This window comes from Heterodontus francisci, chromosome 26 (assembly GCF_036365525.1).
Source record: "Heterodontus francisci isolate sHetFra1 chromosome 26, sHetFra1.hap1, whole genome shotgun sequence".
NCBI classification, from domain to species: domain Eukaryota; kingdom Metazoa; phylum Chordata; class Chondrichthyes; order Heterodontiformes; family Heterodontidae; genus Heterodontus; species Heterodontus francisci.
In genome coordinates this window covers 74,189,001-74,210,469 of record NC_090396.1, presented here as the reverse complement: position 1 = coordinate 74,210,469, position 21,469 = coordinate 74,189,001, and the positions used below count along the sequence as shown (strand labels likewise).

At 53.2% G+C, this 21,469-nt stretch overlaps 1 protein-coding gene across 9 annotated transcripts in view; it reads left to right on the top strand.

Annotated features, from left to right (window-relative positions):
* The window catches only part of mbtd1 (mbt domain containing 1), a 65,703-nt gene that overhangs the window by 39,982 nt on the left and 4,252 nt on the right, over nucleotides 1-21,469 (top strand). For 2 of the 9 annotated variants that reach the window (XM_068058592.1, XM_068058597.1), the window contains 2 exons: nucleotides 535-609; nucleotides 21,031-21,116. In XM_068058592.1, coding sequence (XP_067914693.1) covers nucleotides 535-609; nucleotides 21,031-21,068 — 113 coding nt within the window. In that variant the 3' untranslated portion in view covers nucleotides 21,069-21,116. Of the gene's footprint in view, nucleotides 1-534; nucleotides 610-2,195; nucleotides 2,338-19,141; nucleotides 19,390-21,030; nucleotides 21,117-21,469 lie in introns of those variants that run through there. The other 7 variants (XM_068058596.1, XM_068058591.1, XM_068058598.1 and 4 more) reach the window with 5 other exon arrangements.

Here is a 21,469-nt window from a genome sequence, read left to right as displayed (position 1 = left end):
CCCCTTTCCTTTGACTTAACATTGGCAACTGTGCCTTCAGCCAACTAGGCTCCATGTTCTTGAATTCCCTCTCTAAGCAGCTCTTTCCCTCCCATTCCTTTTTAAGATTCTTGAACCAAGCTTTTGTCCACTCTGCCGAACAGCTATTTTTGCTCCTCTTCCATTTTGTCTGATTACACTTCAGAGAAGAGCCTTGGAATGTTTTTCTGTGTTGAAGGTGCCATATAAATTCAAATTGTTGGTGATTTTGAGTCCTACAGAGGATCTTCAAAACACAGCAATGGGTGCAGAGAGATAGGGAAACCACAGCTCTTTGTACATTTATACCTGAATTTCAGTAAATCAGAGGTATTGCTCTTGTGCCCTTGACCTCCCTCAACTGGATTGCTGCTTTGTAATTCTCCAAATGGTGCTAGCCCTGTGTTTTGAGATGTATGGTTTGGCATTGGGGATGTCTTAAGTTTTGGTTAGTGAGCTGTGGGTTACTGCTCCTCCTCTTGTGTCTCTTAAGTTGTGTTTCTGTTTTATCTCCAGCCTCAAGGGAGAATCAAACCAACATCATGAAGAAGAAGAAAGCCAAGTCCAGCCAGTACAAGGGGCACAAAAAAAGTAGGTTGTCTGCTTTTACAGATTTTTCTGTCATCTCTGGTTGCTGTTGATTAACTGGTATTAATGACAGTCGGAATGTCCTGAACACCTTGAGGACCACAAATCATTTTCCAGGCATTTGCTGTCCATAAACATCAGAAGGTGAATAGAAAACATTCTCCCAAAACTTACGTGGTGATAGGCTCTTTACATCAGCTGGGTAGGAGTGTTTCTGGGAGTGAAATGGGCAAAATGTTTGGTGTGAGTCACAATTCAGCCAGGGAGCAGGGAAGGCCTGATGCTTTGAAACATCACTTTTCATCACTGGTGTTGGTCTTTGTGAGCAGTTCCAGCAGTTCCTCACTGTCTTTGAACCACTTCCCTTGACCAACAACACCAAAAACACAATCTTTACTGGCTGTGAAACACTTTGGGACGTCCTGAGGATGTACACAGAAGTTTGTTGAAAAATTCTTCTGTAATTTTTCATATTGTTTAATTGTCTGTGTGTTGCTAAGTGTTTGACTTGGGAGCTGTTCGGTATCCTGTGCACTGCCCAGTTGCAGCTGGAATCTGATCAAATAATAGTTAGTTGAATTAACTATTAACATAGGGCGGCGCAGTGGTTAGCGCCGCAGCCTTTCAGCTCCAGCGACTCGGGTTCAGTTCTGGGTACTGCCTGTGCGGAGTTTGCAAGTTCTCCCTGTGACTGTGTGGGTTTCCGCCGGGTGCTCCGGTTTCCTCCCACAGCCAAAGGCTTGCAGGTTGACAGGTAAATTGGCCATTATAAATTTCCCCTATAGGTATAGGTAGGTGGTAGGGGAATTGAGGGAAGATGGGAATGTGGTAGGAATATGGGATGAATGTAGGATTAGTATAAATGGGTGGTTGATGGTCGGCATAGACTCGGTGGGCCGAAGGGCCTGTTGCAGTGCTGTATCTCTAAATAAATAAATTCAGTTCCACGAGTTAAGTCCCCTGGTTTGCCAGTGATGGGGATGCTGAAGGCCCTCGGTTTGACCATTTTGAACTGTTGACTTTAATGCAGCTGGAGCACAGCTTTTCAGTAATGTCCTTTAGTCCCTGGCCTTCAAGATTAGCCTTTGGATTTATTTCCAGAAAGCCTGTCTTGCAGGCCTATAAACCACTGTCTTCACTGATAGTGTAGTGTCGGCACCTTGGAGACCCCAGGCATGTTCACGCCATGTTTCTGAAAACAGGGCGTACCCCTCCGGATTTGGTTTTGTTTTCCCCCTCTTGGACCAACCTAGCTAAGGCATCCAGATAGTTGCCTGAAAGGAGAACTGTTAAAGGGTGTGGGGACTGAAAAGAGAGAAACATCGAAATGCACAGAAGGAGGCTATTTGGCCCCTTATGCCTGTATTGGCTCTTTGAAAGAGCTATCCAATTGGTCCCATGCTCCCCTGCTCTTTCCCTGTAGCCCTAAAAAAAAAAAAAAATCCCCTTTTAAGTATTTATCTAATTCCCTTTTGAAAGTTAGTATTGAATTTGCTTCCACCGCCCTTTCAAGCAGCGTATTCCAGGTCACATCAACTCACTGTTTAAGAATCTTTTCCCTTCTCCGCTTTACCCTTCTCTGTTCCAAGGTGAAGAATTCCAGCTTCTCTCCCTCCCACAGTAGGAGCAGATGTGGAGGATAACACCAGCACAGATTTGATGAGCTGAATGGCCTGTTTATAACTAGTACACGATTCCATGTGTTGACCACTTGTCCTGTAGAAAGAACTGAAACTATCTGGCAAGTATGCAAGGGGTGAAGAACTGCATTCCCAATAAACTGATGCCTCTGGTCAGGAACAACTGTTTCGACAGTCTCTGGAGGTCTTTATTTAAATGGTCTAAAATTTTATCCATGCAACAGGGCAAGTAGGAACCAGCAATTGTCTTCATTTGAAGCCTCTGATGCTGTGAATTTTGCACCTTCACACATGCCATCAGCTGGTAAACTGGGAGAGGAGGGAGAGAGAGGGCGAGCTGTGCTTCAGTATGATTAGTGTTTACCCAGTTATTATCTTGGAAGTCACACTTGTGAGCAATAAGCAGTAATTGATTACCCATTTATGCTACAGGGTTGTTTTGCAATAACATGGACACCATTGAACTTGACCATTCTGGAGGGTTTTTTGGGGTGTCCTGGGTCAGTGAGCAGTAGCAGCGGCCATTGACCAGATGTTGGTGGCACATGAAGCAGACTGACCATGTTGATTCTTGGGCTGAGGCTTCCTATTGCAAATGGGCGTTGAGAGTTTTTCCATTACTGGCCTGCCTGTCCCTTCCAGTTGGAAACTTGACGGCAGCTGCATGCAGAAACTCTGCACATCTACTTTAAAGCTTTTAAAGTAATGTTTGTAGCTTGAGAACAATTGTGCAAATCCTTGGTCTGCATCTGTTGGATTGATCCAGCCCACAATATAAATGAGACTGATTCAGGTATGAGACACCTGGCTAGTGTACCAGAATTACACGCAGCACAAGTGAGTCTGGAATAGCGAGAGATGAATATTGCACCGTGTATCGCCGGCCCCCCCCCTCTAGTCTAAATCGGGACGCGATCATTGACCAACACAAGCAAATGGACCACTGGGTGGAGCACTAACCAGAACTGTACTCCAGGGAAAATGTCACTGATACCACCCTCAATGCAGCCCAGTCTCTGCCAGTCATGGATAAGCTGAACGAACAGCCAACAAAATTGGAACTTGGTGATGCATTGATTCTCTAGCCAGTGGAAAAGCCCCTGGAAAGGACAGCATTACCCCTGAAATAATCGAGTGCCAAGCCTGCTATACTCTCAGCACTCCATGGACTGCTTTGTCTGTGCTGGGATGAGGGAGCAGTACCACAGGACATGCGCGATGCCAATATCATCGCCCTCCATAAGAACAAGGGTGACCGCAGTGACTGCAACAACTACAGTGGAATCTCCCTGTTCGGCATAGTGGGGAAAGTCTTCACTCGAGTCGTTGAAAATAGACTCCAGAAGCTGGCTGAGCGTGTCTTCCCTGAGGCACAGTGTGGCTTTCGAGCAGAGAGATCCACCATTGACATGCTGTTCTCCCTTTGCCAGCCACAGGAGAAATGTTGTGAACAACAGATGCACCTCTACGTTGCTTTCATAGATCTCACCAAAGCCTTTGACCTCGTCAGCAGACATGGTCTCTTCAGACTACTAGAAAAGATCGGATGTCCACCAAAGCTACTAAGTATCATCACCTCATTCCATGACCATATGAAAGGCACAATTCAGCATAGCGGTGCTTCATCAGACTCCTTTCATATCCTGAGTGGCATGAAACAGGGCTGTGTTCTCGCACCTACACTGTTTGGGATCATCTCACTGCTCTCACATGCGTTCAAGCATTCAGAAGAAGGAATTTTCCTCCACACAAGATCAGATGGCAGGTTGTTCAACCTTGCCTGTCTTGGAGCAAAGACCAAAGTACGGGAAGTCCTCATCAGGGAACTCCTCTTTGCTGACGATGCTACATTAACATCCCACGCAGAAGAGTATCGACAGAGACTCATCGACAGGATTGCAGCTGCCTGCAACGAATTTGGCCTAACCATCAGCCTCAAGAAAACGAACATCATGGGACAGGACGTCAGAAATGCTCCCTCCATCTATATCGGCGACCAAGCTCTGGAAGTGGTTCAGGAGTTCACCTACCTAGGCTCAACTATCATCAGTAACCTGTCTCTAGATGCAGAAATCAACAAGCGCATGGGAAAGGCGTCCGCTGCTATGTCCAGACTGGCCGAGAGTGTGGGAAAATGGCGCACTGACACGGAACGCAAAAGTCCGCGTGTATCAAGCCTGTGTCCTCAGTACCTTGCTCTACGGCAGCGAGGCCTGGACAACGTATGTCAGCCAAGAGCGAAGTCTCAACTCATTCCATCTTCGCTGCCTCCGGGGAATCCTTGGCATCAGGTGGCAGGACCGTATCTCCAACGCAGAAGTTCTCGAGGCAGCCAACATCCCCAGCATATACACCCTACTGAGCCAGCAGCGCTCAAGATGGCTTGCCAGTGATCGCCAGAGCTGGCGGACAGCCATAAAGGTGGGGCTAAAGTGTGGCGAGTCGAAGGGACTTGGCAGTTGGCAGGAAAAAAGACAGGGCAAGGAGAGAGCCAACTGTGTAACAGCCCCGACAACCAATTTTATCTGCAGCACCTGTGGAAGAGTCTGTCGCTCTAGAATTGGCCTTTATAACCACTCCAGGGGTTACTTCACAAACCCCTGACCACCTCCAGGCGCTTACCCATTGTCTCTTGAGACAAGGAGGCCAAAGAAGGTGGTGAAAATAACATATGCCTGGGGATGCTGTTCACAAAACAAAAAGTTGCTTCAAATCTGGAGTTGAGGTTATTACTGCATCCCAGTAATGAGTTGAGGCTCTTTTGTGAAGCGGAGAAGCTTTTTATTTCCCTTTTTTAAAAAAAAAACTTCAATGAAAACCAGAATTGGGGTAAGCCCTGTATATTCTCCTCTGTTTTTTTTTAGGGTTAGTTTTTGTATAACTCTCCCTATCACATGTGTTGGCCAGAGTTGTAATGCAGACAGAGTGGTTGGTGAAAACCTTGTCTTCAAACTGTGCATTTAAACCTAGTTCGTACAAAGTAGGGATGTGGATTTCTTTGTACTCTTGCTCTCCCCTGTCGAATCTCAAATCTTATTCACAGCTGTGTAAAGTCCCCAAAGCGTAGTTACAGATCAATTACACATGACGTCCGGCCATAGCACAGAATTGTTTGTAATTTAAGGTTAATTGGGCAATCTCACTCAAACCTTACAGAAAGCAGCTATATATCATTGGGACAGTTTAGAGGCAGCTTTACTCTGTATCTAACCCTGTGCTGTACCTGTCCTGGGAGTGTTTGGGGACAGTGTAGAGGGAGCTTTACTTTGTATCTAACCCTGTTTTTTTTCTCGAGAGGCCTTTATTCCTCAAGCCCCCTTTACATGTATTTCAAATAAATAACTCTTTTAAAAATAGGTAAATAAATCAAAACTCAAATTAAAATGCTACTTTCAGCATCTATGATGCACTCCAGCCCCTTTGATGCCCACTGGTCGTGGAAGACCTCAAGTGAACCAGCAGACACCGCATGCTGCTTCTCCAGGGACACCCGGGCGCAAACGTAACCTCTGAAGAGGGGCAGGCAGTCAGGGTGGATGGATCCCCCAACGGCTCGCTGCCTAGACCTGTGAATTGCCACCTTGGCCAGGCCCAGGAGCAGACTGACTAGGAGGTCCTCCTACTGGCCAACCCCCCACTCCGCACCGGGTGCCCAAAGATCGCGGGGGGTGGAGCTGAAATGCAACCAAACCTTGAGCAGCCTCCTTGAATATTCAAAGAGGGGCTGCAACCTCACACACTCCATATATAAATGGAACACAGACTTGTCTAGGCTGCAGAAATTACGGGCGGGCGGGGAATCCATGAACCTACTTATAAGCCTATAGCATAGGACTGCCCTGTGCAGCACCCTCCACCCCAGGTGCCTGATGTAAAGGGGGAGGATTCCCGCGTAGAGAGACCTCCACCAGGGTTCCTCCCTTCTACCAGGTGGCAACACGGACTGCCATGGCGTGCCTGGGTAGCAGACAAGGGCGAGAAGTGGAGTGTGTGCAGGAATAGCCCATACAGGAAACCACTTCATGCGGTACGGAATGGCATGGAGGGCATTTCCGAGTGGGGGACTGCTCTGCACTCCCGAGCCCCCTTGACACCCGCAGTGAGGAGCGTCCCAGAGGCTCCTGACTGTCGGCGACCGTGTTCCAGACTCTGAATAGATCCCAGTAAAAGACAGGCAACTCCCTCAGGCGCGGTAACATTCGCTGCCAGGAGCTCTCTGTTGTCTGGAAGGCAGTGCCCCTGGTGGAAAAAAATACTTCGCCAGCATGCACCATCTGGGAGGACGCTTGACATACAGGTATCTCTACAGGATCTGAAGGCTGAGTCACAGCCTGGGTACAGACGAACACCAACGACTGGCCGCCCCCCTCGAACAGGAGGCTCAAGACTGTGGCCAAGACCCAGTGTTTCCTCTTGCCCCAGAAGAAATTGGCGAGCTTCTTGTGGATTTTGGTGGCGAATGCAGGGGGCGGGACCAAAATGACCAACAATTACTACAGCATTGAGGTCACCAGTTGGTTTATGACCAGCGCCTGGCCTCTGTAGGAAAGCACTTGGTGAGCAGTCCTGTGCAACGCACTAGCTGATTGGTGACGTTTGCTTCCAATTCCTAGTTTGCTGGCCAGGCTTCCTCAGCAGGGCTCAGGTGGACTCACGGATAGAGGAGGTGTGTGACCTTCCACACAAAAGGTGTTAACTCCTCCAGCAGGGACTCCACCTGCCACTGACCCACCAGGAGTCTGGAACATTTCTCCCAATTGATCCTCGCGGAGGACGTGGCAGAAAAGATCTGCTGGTACTCGCGCATTCGACCACATCCATGACCATGAGCACGTCATCGGCTTAGGCTAAGGGAACGACTCGGACAGAGGCAAACCCATCAACCTCCTGCGAAGCAGACACGGGAAGGTTCCACACAGATGATATATAATGGCCGGACATGGGGCATCCCTGAGCGAAGGAGCGCAATCGAAGACCCATTAATTTTGACCATACTCTCTGTGGTGGCATTTCAAGTTGGATCCATGCCACAAAATGCGACCTGAGTCCAATTGCACGCCATTATTATTATTTGTGATCCACCCTGTTGAATGACGTCTCCTGATTGAGGGAAAGGCGATCGACAGACCAGTCCTGTTGGAAAAATGGATCAGGTCCTGGAGTTGCCCTTGGCGGACTGGCCTGGGACCGTTTAGGACTGGTCAGGGTGGATCATGTGGGCCAGCACGGAGCCCAGGTGGATAGACATAGCCCGGGCAAAGATCATCTTATCCATGCTGAGGAGGGAGACCAGACGCCAGTTCTTAAACAAGCAGAGATCGCCCCTCTTTGGCAGCAGGTCACCAGGTTTTCCCCCAGGACCCACGAGTAATTGCCCCATAGGACGTCCCAGAACGTCCGGATGAACTCCAAGGTCAGCCCTTTTAGCCCGGGGATTTGCCCCTCGAGAGCTGGTGGAGGGCACCAGTCAGCTCCGCCAACAAGAGCGTGTCATTGTTGGACAGATCCAGCGGGTCCAGTGTGCTGTAATAGGTACGGACCAAGAGGCGCATTCCTCCCGGATCCGTGATGGAGGATCCGTCTTTGGCTTGCAACTCGGTGAGCTGCTTACGGACCCCACCATTATTTTTCCAGCGAGTAGAGGAAGGATGAGGCACGGTCCAGATCTTTGAGGATCTGCATCCCCGACCTCATGTACATGCCTCATGACCCGACAAGCTGCAGGTCCCTTTGTGCGCCCTTCCTCTCCTCTTTGTGCGCCCTTCCTCTCCTCTTTGTGCGCCCTTCCTCTCCTCTTTGTGCGCCCTTCCTCTCCTCTTTGTGCGCCCTTCCTCTCCTCTTTGTGCGCCCTTCCTCTCCTCTTTGTGCGCCCTTCCTCTCCTCTTTGTGCGCCCTCTACAGGGCTGGGTCCACGACTGTCTGACTGAGACGGGACTCCCAAGTCGAGCCCCTCCCATTCCAGGTGCTTGATTTCTGCCTTTTGGTTGACCCCTTTGTGTACTCCTGAGAGAAGACACGCATGAGTCTTGCCCACATCCCACCATAATCCCAAGGAGGGGAAGGCCCCCTGCTTCCTTCTCCACTAGGCCCAGAATCGACAGAACAAGTCCTGGAATCATTCGTTGTCCAGCAGCCGGTTGTTAAAGTGCCAGTACACGGACTGTTATCGATCAAGCTCGAGAGCAGACACTTCTTTAAAGAAGCGGGCTTGCAACGTGCTGGGGGCATAATGTTCACAAAGAGGAGCAGCACACCACCCAGGCTAACGGCGAGGTGGAGCAAGCGGCCCGGCACAAGCTCCTTAACCCTCGAGATCTTCGGCTGAAAAGTCAGGGCCAACAAGATGGCCAAGAAATAGCGGTGAGGTGACCCACGTAGACCCCGCCCTGCCACTTCAGGAGCCAGGTGGCTTGGTCTCCTGGAACGGTGTGGGTTTCCTGCAGAAGGCTCACTGCATGCCTCCCTTCCCTGAGGACTGAGATTGTGAAATATGCGGAGAGACCCCCTGCTGCTGCTGATGTTGAGGCTGGCTGTGGAAATCTTCATGTCAAAAGTACTTTGATCCCGTACGTTTCACCTCACCTGTGAGGAGGGAGTGGAAGTGTACCTTCCTTTCCAGTCCCCCAGCAACCCGAAGAGGAAAGCATTGAACTGCTGCTTCACAACCAGTTTCGTGCCCTTCCCTCTCTTTCTCTTATCCACCACCCACTCCCCACCCCCCCCCCCCCCCATCCTCACCCTGAGGGCAGCACTGATGATCAGCGCCAATTCAACCACCGGCTGAGGGCCAGCTGAACTTTGTTGGCAACCCATGCAGGCCGCATGCAAGTTCTGCAGTGGGGATGAGAGGAGTCTCTGTCGGAGGCACGAGGGATTCCACCGCCCCATTGGCGATGGATTCAAGATCGTCCTTCGTGCCGCACACTGAGTCCCCATCCTCCTCCAGGTTGTCACTGCCAGCAGCTGACACACCCACCACGTGCTGTGGGGTGGATGTCCGGCCGCCCCAGATGGTCCTGCCTCTGTCACTATCTCACCCCCAGGATCAATGGAGGAATCCTCCTTGGGTTCTTGTGGGGAACCGAGCCTATGGGCGCCAGCAGTTCAGGATCCTCCTCCACCTCCATCCCCACGTCAGTGAGCAGCCCAGGAGATGGTTGTTTCTGACTCTGGAAATCCAGCTGGGACCGGAGGCGGAGTGAGGAGGCCATCTCCTGGGTGGCAGCATCAGGCTGCTGGGAGGGTTGACTCTCTCAGGTCTCACTCCCACACAACATTACCCGACCCCATCAGCCAAAGGAGAGATTTCTCCAAGGCTCCACCACCACAGGCGGGCTCTCCCCCTCATCGGGAATTGGTAAATTAATAGGGGCTTCTCTCCTCACTCTGGCCTGAGGGACGGAGGGCTGCCATTTAGAGCTCGAGGCCCTGATGGTGCTGGTGGTGGGGGAAGCCTGTGGACCCACGCCAAGAGATGGGTTCCACAACTCATGTCCCTCTTCAGAAGAGGGGTTCTTCCTCTTAATCTAGAGGGGCGCAGGCGTCTGTGCTTTGATCTCCACACCCCCTTGTCCAGGTTCCTCAGGCCCAGCTCCGCCACGGGGCAGATGGGCTCCTCTGGTTAATGCTTAGGGCTGAGCTGAGGCTCAGCATGTTTCCTCCTTTCCAGGGGGCGCGACTTCAGGTGTTTTAACTTGCACCATGCCTTCCGTCCACCCGAATGGGTCTTTTTCCCCCCCCACTCCCCACTGGAGGCCGTGAAAACCACGGCTTCTGGAACCGCCTGAGCAGTATCTGATGCAGGGGCAGTGGGGGAGGTGCAGCAGCACCACTCCGGGCTGCCAAGGTGGAGTTGGCGGCCAGGGGGGGTTGTGGCAGTTCTTACGAACGCGCCCCACTCCCTTGCAGGCATGGCACAGCGCCCTGTCCGAGGTCCAGAAGACACGGTAAGCCCCCACCTGGAACTCCATTGAAGTGCCTCTCCGTGACCACCTGCCACGCCAGCGGCGGAATGAGTAAACGTGTCAGTGGCTGTTCTCCCGAGGACTGAGTGGGACTGGGGTGATAAATAACCTCACCTCTCCCCAGTGGTGCAGGTGGGGTAGGAGCAGCTCACTGGGAATGAAGGGCAGGATGTTTGATAATGGAATCAGCTGTGTAGTGGCCCCCAGAGGGTCCACTGGCAGGGCAGTCCTGCTCACAGTGAGCCTCTAACTCAGGGCCAGGGACACTACCCGCTCAGCCTTCAGGAAAAAGGCAGCCTTGCCATACATATTTGAGGCTGCAACAATGGCTGAGGGGCGGACAACCTCAGCCATTGCCTTTACGCACGCCTCAGTTGTCATATTTGGGTTGGTGTAACTCTGCACCCCATGCTTTGTTGCTCAAAGCTTGAAAGGTGATGGGGCTACGGGTGCGGCCGCAGCAGCTGCTGCCGCATAGGAACGCCCTGCCACTGGGTAGGATGGAGAAGCCATGGTGCAGAAGAGTCACCCCCACTGTGTGTTGAGAGGTGGGGGGGCGGAAATTAGTAAATATAATAAATTGATAACGCAAGGATTTGTAGTGTCTTGCCAAAAAGGGAAGAGGCTGTGGGAGAGGAAGGCCAGGAGGAATCAGTGTTCACAGTTGCAGTAGTACAGAGCAGTCTTAACGCCAGTCTTGCAGTTTTTGTTTGGGGTGGTGGTGGGGGTTGGGTGCGATGTCTTCAGCTGGGACAGCTGAAGCTGCTCAGGCACAAACATTTCCTGATGTCAGAGAAAAATAAAGTCTGTTCACCCGGGCAGCTCCCACTGGCCCAGGCCAAGTGGTTTGGGTGGGGAGTGAGCTCCCTATTCGATGGTAACAAACACAGGAACTCCCTATGGAAACAGGCAGCGCCACCCTAGGTCATCGTTTTGTTTCTCCTTACCTCCCCTCCCGCCCCCCCCCCCCCTCCCCCCAACAATCAATATAAGGACAATGCTCCAACCAACCTCACAAAAGATTTTTCTGTTCTTGTGTCTTCCTGTTGCTTTCCTTTTGATGACAAATTAAGTAGAAACCTTCCTCTCTCTTTCTGTCTCTTCCTCCCGACAGTAGGATTACAACCTGCACAGCTCAGTCAGCTAAAATTCGTCCAATCGGCTGTTGCAATCAAGCAATAGCCAATCCTGTTTTTTTTTAAGGTGGCCTTTATTCCTCAGGCTGCCTTTATATCCATATTTTTATATTTTTAAAATAACTTTATTAAAGACAGATAAATACACAAAAAAAACTCAAACTCTGTGTTGGCAATGCACTCCAGTCCCTGTGGTGCCCACCGGTCGCGGAAGGCCTCAAGCGTACCGGCGGACACCGCATGCTCCTTCTCTAGGGACACCGAGGCGCAAACGTAACCGCGGAACAGGGGCAGGCAATCGGGGAGGACGGACCCCCTTAACTACCGCAGCCTGGACCTGTGAATTGCCACCTTGGCCAGGACCAGACCAACTAGGAGATCCTCCTTCCGGCCCACGCCCCTCCGCACCAGATGCCCAAAGATCAGGAGCGTGGGACTGAAGTGCAGCCAAAGCTTGAGGAGCAGCCCCTTCAAATACTCAGAGGGGCTGCAACATCGCGCACTCCATATATACATGGAACACGGACCCGTCCAGGCCGCAGAAAATACAGGCGCCCTGGGAGTCCGTGAACCTACTTAAAAGTCTATTGCACGGGACTTCCCTGTGCAACACCCTCCACCCCAGGTCCCCGATGTAAAGGGGGAGGACTCCTGCGTAGAGAGACCTCCATCGGGGTTTCCCCTCGCCGTCAGATGGCAATGCGGACCACCAGGGTGTGTCTGGCCATCTGACGAGGGCGAGGAAGTGGAGAGTGTGCAGAGGCAGCCTGTACAGGAAACCCCTCCGCGCCGATTGGAATGGCACGGAGGACATTTCCGAGATGCGGCTCAGGTTGTGTGGGACCGGCTTCCGAGGAGGGTTTCGGGGCCTGGGTTTGATGAGCAGTTCCGGTCAAACGGGGGTCAGCTCCGCCGGGAGCGCAAAGCGCTCCCGAGCCCCCTCGCCACCCGCAGTGAGGGGCGTCCCGGGGGCTTCAGCGGCTCCACCCACCGGTCCGTCCCCAGAGTCGGCCACCCGGACAGCCGAGGCACTCTCATCTACTGGCGGGGGTGTGCCCCGACTGGAGGCGACCGTGTTCCAGACTTGAAATAGATTCTGGTAAAAGACAGGCAACTCCCTCAGAGGCGAGGCTAATAGACTGCGCCGGGAGCTGCATGTCGTCTTGAAGGCAGTGACACTGGCGGAAAAAATACGGCGCCAGCGCACACCATCTGGGAGGACGCTCGACGTACAGGTATCTCTGCAGGGTCCGAAGGCGGAGAGTTGCAGCCTGGGTGCGGACACACACCAGCGACTGGCTGCCCTCCTCAATCGGGAGACTCAGGACCGCGGCAGAGACCCAGTGTTTCCTCTTGCCCCAGAAGAAATCGACGAGTTTCTTCTGGATCTTGGTGACAAATGCAGGGGGCGGGACCCAAGTGACCAACCGGTGCCACAGCATGGAGGCCACCAGTTGGTTTATGACCAGCGCTCGGCCCCTGTAGGAAAGCACTCTGAGCAGTCCTGTCCAGTGCCCCAGCCGAGCGGTGACTTTCGCCTCCAACTCTTGCCAGTTTGCCGGCCAGGCTTCCTCAACGGGGCTAAGGTGGACTCTCAGATAGAGGAGGTGCGTGGTGCTCCACGCAAAAGGTGTCATCTCCGGCAGGGAGTCCACCCGCCACTGACCCACCAGGAAACTGGAACATTTCTCCCAATTAATCCTCGCAGAGGACGCGGCAGAAAAGGTCTGCTGGCAGTCGCGCATCCTCCGCAAGTCAACGGGATCTGTGACCGCAAGGAGCAAGTCATCGGCGTAAGCCGAGAGGACGACCTGCATGGCTGGCTCGCGCAGAGCCAATCCCGTTAACCTCCTGCGCAGCAAGCACAGGAAGGGCTCCACGCAGATGGTATACAATTGGCCGGACATGGGGCATCCCTGACGCACTCCTCTCCCAAAGCGAAGTGGCGCCGTTAAGGGCCCGTTAACCTTGACTAGACGCTCTGCAGCGGCGTATAAAAGTTGGACCCGGGCCACGCAATGCAGCCCGAGTCCAAAAGCGCGCAGAGTCCCGAAAAGGTATTCGTGATCCACCCTATCGTACGCCTTCTCCTGATCGAGGGAGAGAAAGGCAACTGACTGACCAGTCATCTGGGAAAGATGGATCAGGTCCCGGACCAGGTGGATGTTGTCCTGAACGGACCGGCCCGGAACCGTGTTGGACTGGTCGGGGTAGATCATATGGGCCAGCACGGAGCCCAGGCAGGTAGACATAGCCCAGGCAAAGATCTTATAATCCGTGCTGAGGAGGGAGACCGTCCGCCTGTTTTTAAGCAGGCGGAGATCGCCCCTCTTTGGCAGCAGGACGATGACCGCTCTGTGCCACGAGAGGGGCATCTCCCCGGTCGCCAGGACCCGCACATAATCGTCCCCCAGGACGTCCCAGAACGCCTGAGGAACTCCACAGTCAGCCTGTCCAGCCCCAGGGATTTGGCCCTTGAGAGCTGGTGGAGGGCGCCAGTCAGCTCTGCGAATGTGAACGGAGCCTCCAATCCTTCGGCACCCTCCGGGCTGACCTGCGGCAGGTCCTCCCACAAAACTCTGCGCACATCCTTGCTGGACGGATCCGGAGAGAACAACGCACTGTAATACGTCCGGACCAGGAGGCCCATTTCCTCCGCATCCATGATGGAGGATCCGTCGTCGGCCAGCAGCTCGACGAGCTGCTTACGGATCCCCCGCCATTTTTCCAGCGAGTAGAAGAAGGGTGAGGTGCGGTCCAAATCTTCCAAGATCTGGATCCGCGACCTCACGTACGCGCCTCGGGACCCTATGAGCTGCAGGTCCCTCCGCGCCCCCTTCTTTTCCTTGTATGCCTGCCACAGGGCTGGGTCCGCCACGGCATGACCGAGGCGAGACTCCAAGTCGAGCACCTCCCTCTCTAGGTGCCCGATCTCTGCTTCCTGCCTCTTGGTCGACCCCTTCGCGTACTCCTGACAGAAGACGCGGATGTAAGTCTTGCCCACCTCCCACCATAGCCTCAAGGAGGGGAAGCTGCCCTGCTTCCTTCTCCAGTCGGCCCAGAATCGGTGGAACGAGTCCCGGAATCACACTTCCTCCAGCAGCCAGTTGTTGAAGTGCCAGTACGCGGACCCCGTCTGCGTGCAGAGCGGAGTGAACTCAGCCCACACCAGGTGGTCTGAGCACGGCACCAGCCGCATGGAGGCTGCCGATCCGCGGGAGACGTACGCCTGCGAAAAGTAGAGGCGGTCGATTTGGGACCGTCCTCCTCCAGACCTCCTTCCATGTGAAGGTGCTGGAGTCGGGATGGAGATTCCGCCAGACTTCCACCAAGTTAAGGGAGCTTATCATACCCCTCGACTTCTCCACCGACGCTTGGCCGCGCTGGGAGAGATTTCCCCCACATCGAGGGTACAGTAAAATCCCCCCCCCCCCCCCCCCCGAGGATGATGTAGCTGCTATTGATGGAGCTCGACAGTGGACATTTCAAAGAACCGCGCTTGCAGCATGCTGGGTCTGGGCGCGTACACGTTCACAAGGCGGAGTGGCACGCTACCCAGACCAATGGCGATGTGGAGCAAGTGGCCTGGCACTGGCTCCTTGACCCCCAAGATCTCCGGCTGAAAAGTCGGGGCCAACAAGTTGGGCGGCGCAGTGGTTAGCACCGCAGCCTCTCAGCTCCAGCGACCCGGGTTCAATTCTGGGTACTGCCTGTGTGGAGTTTGCAAGTTCTCCCTGTGTCTGCGTGGGTTTTCTCCGGGTGCTCCGGTTTCCTCCCACATGCCAAAGACTTGCAGGTTGGTAGGTAAATTGGCCATTATAAATTGCCCCAAGTATAGGTAGGTGGTCGGGAAATATAGGGATAGGTGGGGATGTGGTAGGAATATGGGATTAGTATAAATGGGTGGTTGATGGTCGGCACAGACTCGGTGGGCCGAAGGGCTTGTATCAGTGCTGTATCTCTAAACTAACAGGATAGCCACCACACTAGAAATAGGGGTGAGGTGACTCATGTCGACCCCACCCTGCCACTCCAGGAGCCAGGTGGCTTCGTCTCCCGGAACGGTGTGGCTTTCCTGCAGAAAGCTCACCGCATATCTCCATTCCCTGAGGATGGAGAGATTGTGAAATCTACGGTGAGACCCCCTGCTGCTTTTGATGTTGAGGCTGGCTATGATTATCTTCATGTCAAAGGTACTTAAAAACTGTCACCAACACCTCACTGAGGAGGGAGTGGAAGTGTACCTGGCCTTCCACTCTGCCAGCAACCCTTTGAGAAACTCATTAAAATGATGCCTCTCAACCAGTTTCACGCCCGCACACTTGCCCTCTTTCTTGAGGGCGGCACGGACTGGATGATCAGTGCCAGACTCGACCAATGGCCGAGGGCCAGCTGAACTTTATTGCGGCAACCCCTGCAAGCCGTGAGGAAATACCAGAGTTCCGCCATGGGGATGAGGAGACTCGCTGGCGATGGAATCAAGGTCATCCTCCGTGCGCCACACTGAGTCCCCGTCCTCCTTTGGGTTGTCACTGCCAGCGGCCGACATACCCACCACACGCTGTGGGGCGGACATCCTGGCCGTGCCAGCTGGTCCCACCTCCGTCACGATCCCACCCCCAGGCTCGATGGCGGAGGAGTCCTCTCTGGGTTCCACTGTGAAACTAGTGGGCACCAGCGGTTCAGGACCCCCCTCCACCTCCGCCCCCAGGCCAATGAGCGGTCCAGGGGAGACGGAAGTTCCCGACTCCGGAAATCCAACCAGAGCTGAGACCGGAGGTGGAGAAAGGAGGCCATCTCCTGCTCCGCCAGCACTCACAGGTCCAGCAGATGGGGCAGCATTTTCGGTTATAACCGGGTCGGGTGTCTCCTGGCTGTGAGTGGATTCTGGCTGGGAGGGCCGACCCTTTTGGGGCATCGCCCTCCCCTCCGCTCAGGGCACGACCCAGTGGCAGAATGGGAGGCTTCTCCAGGAGCTCCCACCACATGTCGGGTTCCACTTGCTCCCACAGGAGGGGTTGCATGTAGAGGGGCCTCCCCATCTCCTCCATCCTGAGGAATAGGGAGCTCCTGCCCAGACTTTGCAGCCTTGTTAGTGGTAGAGGGAACCTGGGGACCCGAAACAGGAGACAGCTTCCCTCCAACAGGGGCCCTGCATCTCAGGGCCCTGTGTCCCCTCTGTGGAGGGATGCCTTCTCCTCTTTTTCCCGCTAGGGCACAGAGGCTCAGAGACCTCAATGTCATCAGAGGCCTCCGCCTCCGCACCCTCTTTTTTAGTTACTCTGAGCCTGAGCCCAGCCCTGGGACAGGTGGATTCCCTGGGAACGGGCCTTGGGCTGAGCTCAGGCTCAAGTTGTGTCGTGGTGTTCAGGGGACGAGCCTCTCTGTGTTTACTTTTCCTCCGCGCCTTCCTTCTGCTCCGACGGGCACTCCTCTCCCCGCCGGAGGCTGTGAAAACCACAGCCTCCGGAACCGACTGAGCGGTGTCTGTAGGATGTGTGGGGGGAGTGGGAGGAGGTGCAGTGGCGCCACCCTGGGCCTCCAAGGTGTAGTTGGCGCAGTTCTTATGAACATGCCCCACCCCCTTGCAGACATGGCATCACGCCCCGTCCGAGGTCCAGAAGACTCGGTAGGCCGTCCCCTGGAATTCATCAAAATGGCCCTCCAAGACCACCTCCCGCGCTAGCTGCACAAATAGCTGGTGGCGGAAGGGGTCGGTATGTCGGAGGCTGTGCTCCCGAAGACCGAGTGGGTTGGGGTGATCCTGACCTTCTCTCCTCCAGATGGTACAGGTGGGGGAAGGAGGAGCTTACTGGGAATGAAGGGCGGGTCATTTGATATCCGCTGTGCAGTGGCCCCCAGAGGGTCCACTGGCAGCAAAGTCCCACCCACTGTGAGCCCTTTATTCAGGGCCAGGGACACGGCCCGCTCGGTCTTCAGGAAGAACACAGCCTTCCCGTACATTTTTGAGGCTGCCACAATGGCCGAGGGGCCGACAACCTCGGTCGTTGCCTTTGCACAGGCCTCTTTAGACATATTGGGGTGGGGATAGCTCTTTACCCCATGGCTCGAAGTAATTAATTTAAAAGGTGACAGGGTTATGCGGGCGGCCACAGAGGCTACAGCCGCATAGGTATGAAAGGGCCCCGCCACCGGTGCTGATGGGCTTGCCATGGTTCCAGAGCCAAACCCACCCCCTAATTGCAGGCAAACAAACAAAGAAATGTTTCCAACAAATAGCAGCAAGTAGGTTTGGGGAGAGGCTGAGGATATACAGGAAAGGAGAAAGACAGGGTGCAAGCAATGACTTTGCTTTTTTCCTTAAAGGGTGGTACTCTGAACACTCTAAACACTCCTGGTCTTCTGGTTGTGGGAGGAGTCTTCACCTGGGTCAGCCGAAAACTGCCCAGGCACTAGTTAGATCCTTCTGTCTCTATCGCCAGGCAGCTTCAGCTGACCCAGGGTGGGGAGGGAGCTTCCTTGTGCAGTCAAATGCAATTGCACAGCTCTCTGCAGAGTTGTACAGTCCCCACCCCTTTTTGTTCCGGCCTCTTCCACCTCCCGCAACAGTCCAAAAGAAATAAAAGTCTGGTGCTCGACACCCACCTCGAATTACAGGCTTATTCCCAAGTCTTTCCTCCTCTGCAGCAAAAGTTCTTGTTCAAAGTTTTTGCAGTTCTCTCTTCAGCTCTCCCTCTCCAGCAGCACCTCCAGCAATTGACTGCAGCACTGTCAACTGCACCTCGTTGAGGCAGTCAGGATTCCCAATCAGAGAGCACCCAACCCTGTTTTCTTTTAGGGAGCTTTACTCTAACTAACCCTGTTTTGTTTTTTTTGATGGCGACAGTGTAGAGGGAGCTTTACTCTGTATCTAACCCTGTTTTTTTTTCCCGTGCTGTACCTTTCCTGGGAGTGTTTGATGGGACAGTATCGAGGGAGCTTTACTCTGTATCTGATCATTTGTTCCTATTCAACACTAGATGGATTTAATTCTCCGAATCGTTATATCTCGTATTGAGCGAAGCATTCCACCCTTTCCCAAACATAACATTGTGTAGGAAAGCGCTCTCGGGACTCGTTCAGTGTCTCGAATATCAAAAACATATTCTTGAGTGGGGTAGTGTAATTGTTTGTAATGCCTGTAAGCACCAGCCAGCCATCCAGCTATTTGTTTCTTCCCTAATATATTGCAGCTAGTTCCTGTTGTTTGGTGGCCCTTCCCAACACCAGTTAGTGGTTTACAGCTCTGGATCCACAGGCTCTGGCAGCCCTCTGCTGCTTCAGAAGTGAGTGCTTATTCTGTGTGAGCCTGAAAGAAATAATGAAAGTCCAATGGCAGCTCAATTCTACCCTCAGCCAGCGTCACATGCACTTTGAAGTAGACACCACCGAATCGCAAACGAGTAGGGAATCTTTTTCTCCCCCCTTTGCTTGTCGAGGTATACTGGTGTGTAGAGAGAGAGGGTGATTATTCAGCACCGATTAGGAACTGGGCCAGGGCTTTACGGTTACGTGTTCCCTTACTAGAACAGCAAGGGAGTTTGGGCTGGAATGTTTCATCGCAGTCATGTGCTTTGTGCTCTCTAATGTTGAGGATATTTCATAGAAGCCATCAACTGGAACCAACAAAACAATTGTCTGGTGCTTCCACCAGGACTAGCTGGACCCCAGCAATACGTCAGGTACACAGTCGAGCTCTGTCACTTCCATGCGTTTAATAAGATTGATAGTGAATTTAGTGCAGACGCTTTGAACGCTATAATGAGAGCTTAACAAAGTTTGACCTGATGTTTAGAAAGGAAGAATCCAATTGAGAAGAAGCCGGTCAGTTTGTTGATCCTGCCTATGAGTGGCGGGACGCACAGCAGTTTCTCTGCGGATGATGAGTTGACTCCTCCATACCGAACTCTTCCAGCCCAGGCAGCCCCGGAGGCCCTCACGCCTCCCAGCACTAGCAGACAGGTCAATGCCAGGCTCAGAACAGGTAATCTAAACAGCTGTGATAGAAAGGAGTTGTATTTGTTGTAGGTAATCACATTGAGTGCCCCAGTTCAAGGTCAGAGCGCAGGGTTGGCAAAGATACAGTGATTGCTTTCCTACCTTTCTTTCCTGAAGGCACTGGGTTGGGGTCCAGTGTGTCAGGAGCCTCCATGAGATTCTGTTTCCCTATCGCCCTGTATTGTGATGGTTATTTGACTGTGGGAACCATCACCATCAACCCTGTTTCTGTGCTTGCCCAGTGGCTGTGCAGCAGGGTGGGCGTCACTGATGAGGCAAGGAGGCTCCCGGCTGTATTTCTTGTAAACCTTAACTATCCAGCCCCACTGTGGCCAGGTAGTCCTCAAACCAACTGTAGCACAAAGCCATCCTGGCTGTACTTGGCTGTCTCCGCACAGCCTAGGATTTGAACCTGTGACTGCCACCCCCACCCTGTGGGACTGAGCTGTTTCCCTTCAGCGTGCAACGTTCTTATGTATTTTTAAAGCATTTTTGATGACTACAATGGGGGCACCTGGGTTTCAGTCAGTCTTTCAGTGTGGACCAGTGGCTGGTTATGTGCAGGGGTATGTGGTAAAGTGTTTGAAGAGGTTGAATGTTTCTCAGCTCTCGGTTCCCTGACTGTCCTGTAATACCTCCTCTCTGACTGACTTTGAAATCCACTCCCGGAAGGAAAGCAGGATATGTACTGTGGTATTGATTTCACAGTTCTAAAAGCAGCTGCTGACTGTTGAGATGCACACTCCAGTACAGCAATGGACAGGCATCATTTTTAAAATAAATTGTCCAGTCCTTATATCATTTTCCCCAACTGGCTCCGAGGGAATACAGACACCAGAGGCTGTCCTGATGCTGCAGAGCTTACACTGGACCATCACCAGTGTAGTTTCCATTGTTGCTACTTAGCAAGATTCTTAATCCTCGATCCTGCACAATGCTGTGCCCTTTTGCAGAGCCACTGCTGGTGACCCCCCAGTAACTGGTCTGGGTAACATGTTCTCGCTTTACAGCCTTGTGCCCATCTCTACTTGCATTCTGCGTCTTTTGTGCAACCTAAAATTAAGAACTGCTATAACATATAATTGTGTTTTCTCTTTTAGCAGAATGTTTAAGTTGGGGGTTACTGTCTGGTCACTGGGTGAACGGTGCTGTCCAGTGCCTGTGTCTGGGGAGCCTGGTGATGGTCGCTGGGTGCGGTGCTGTCCAGTGCCTGTGTCTAGGGAGCCTGGTGATGGTCACTGGGTGAATGGTGTCGTCCAGTGCCTGTGTCTGGGGAGCCTGGTGATGGTCACTGGGTTTAAGGTGCTGTCCAGTGCCTGTGTCTGGGGATCCTGGTGATGGTCACTGGGTGAACGGTGCTGTCCAGTGCCTGTGTCTGGGGAGCCTGGTGATGGTCGCTGGGTGAACGGTGCTGTCCAGTGCCTGTGTCTGGGGAGCCTGGTGATGGTCGCTGGGTGAACGGTGCTGTCCAGTGCCTGTGTCTGGGGAGCCTGGTGATGGTCACTGGGTGAACGGTGCTGTCCAGTGCCTGTGTCTGGGGAGCCTGGTGATGGTCACTGGGTGAACGGTGCTGTCCAGTGCCTGTGTCTGGGGAGCCTGGTGATGGTCACTGGGTGAACGGTGCTGTCCAGTGCCTGTGTCTGGGGAGCCTGGTGTGCTGACCTTTTTCGTCACCGTGTCTTTCAGCCAGCAGCAGTAAGCACCGAGACATCATCATCTGGTGACCAAAGGCTGCCGGCCATCTCTTCACAGCGTTTAATGGCAGCTACCAGGTGAGTGGAAAACCAGTTTCTCTTCCCCTTGCTATGTCAAGTTTCCAGAGGCAGAGACTAGCCTCATTCTGCAAGCTTGCAATGCCACCTCCATGATTAGTCATGTGATGTGTAAAGGGGGAGGGGCACCAGAGGGACGATCTCTCCAAGCTGTGCTCATGGACCTATGAGAACAGAACCGGGACTGCGAGAGGCTGAGGAGCTGGTAGTAGGGCAGATGAACCATGTGTTACATAGGGGTTATAATGGGAGAGGATTGGGATGGGGGCAAAAAGGAATGGAATAGAATTATTTCTGGAAACTGAAGTATTGATGGCTACAGATGGGCTGGGGCTTGCAAACCTGGAGTCTGA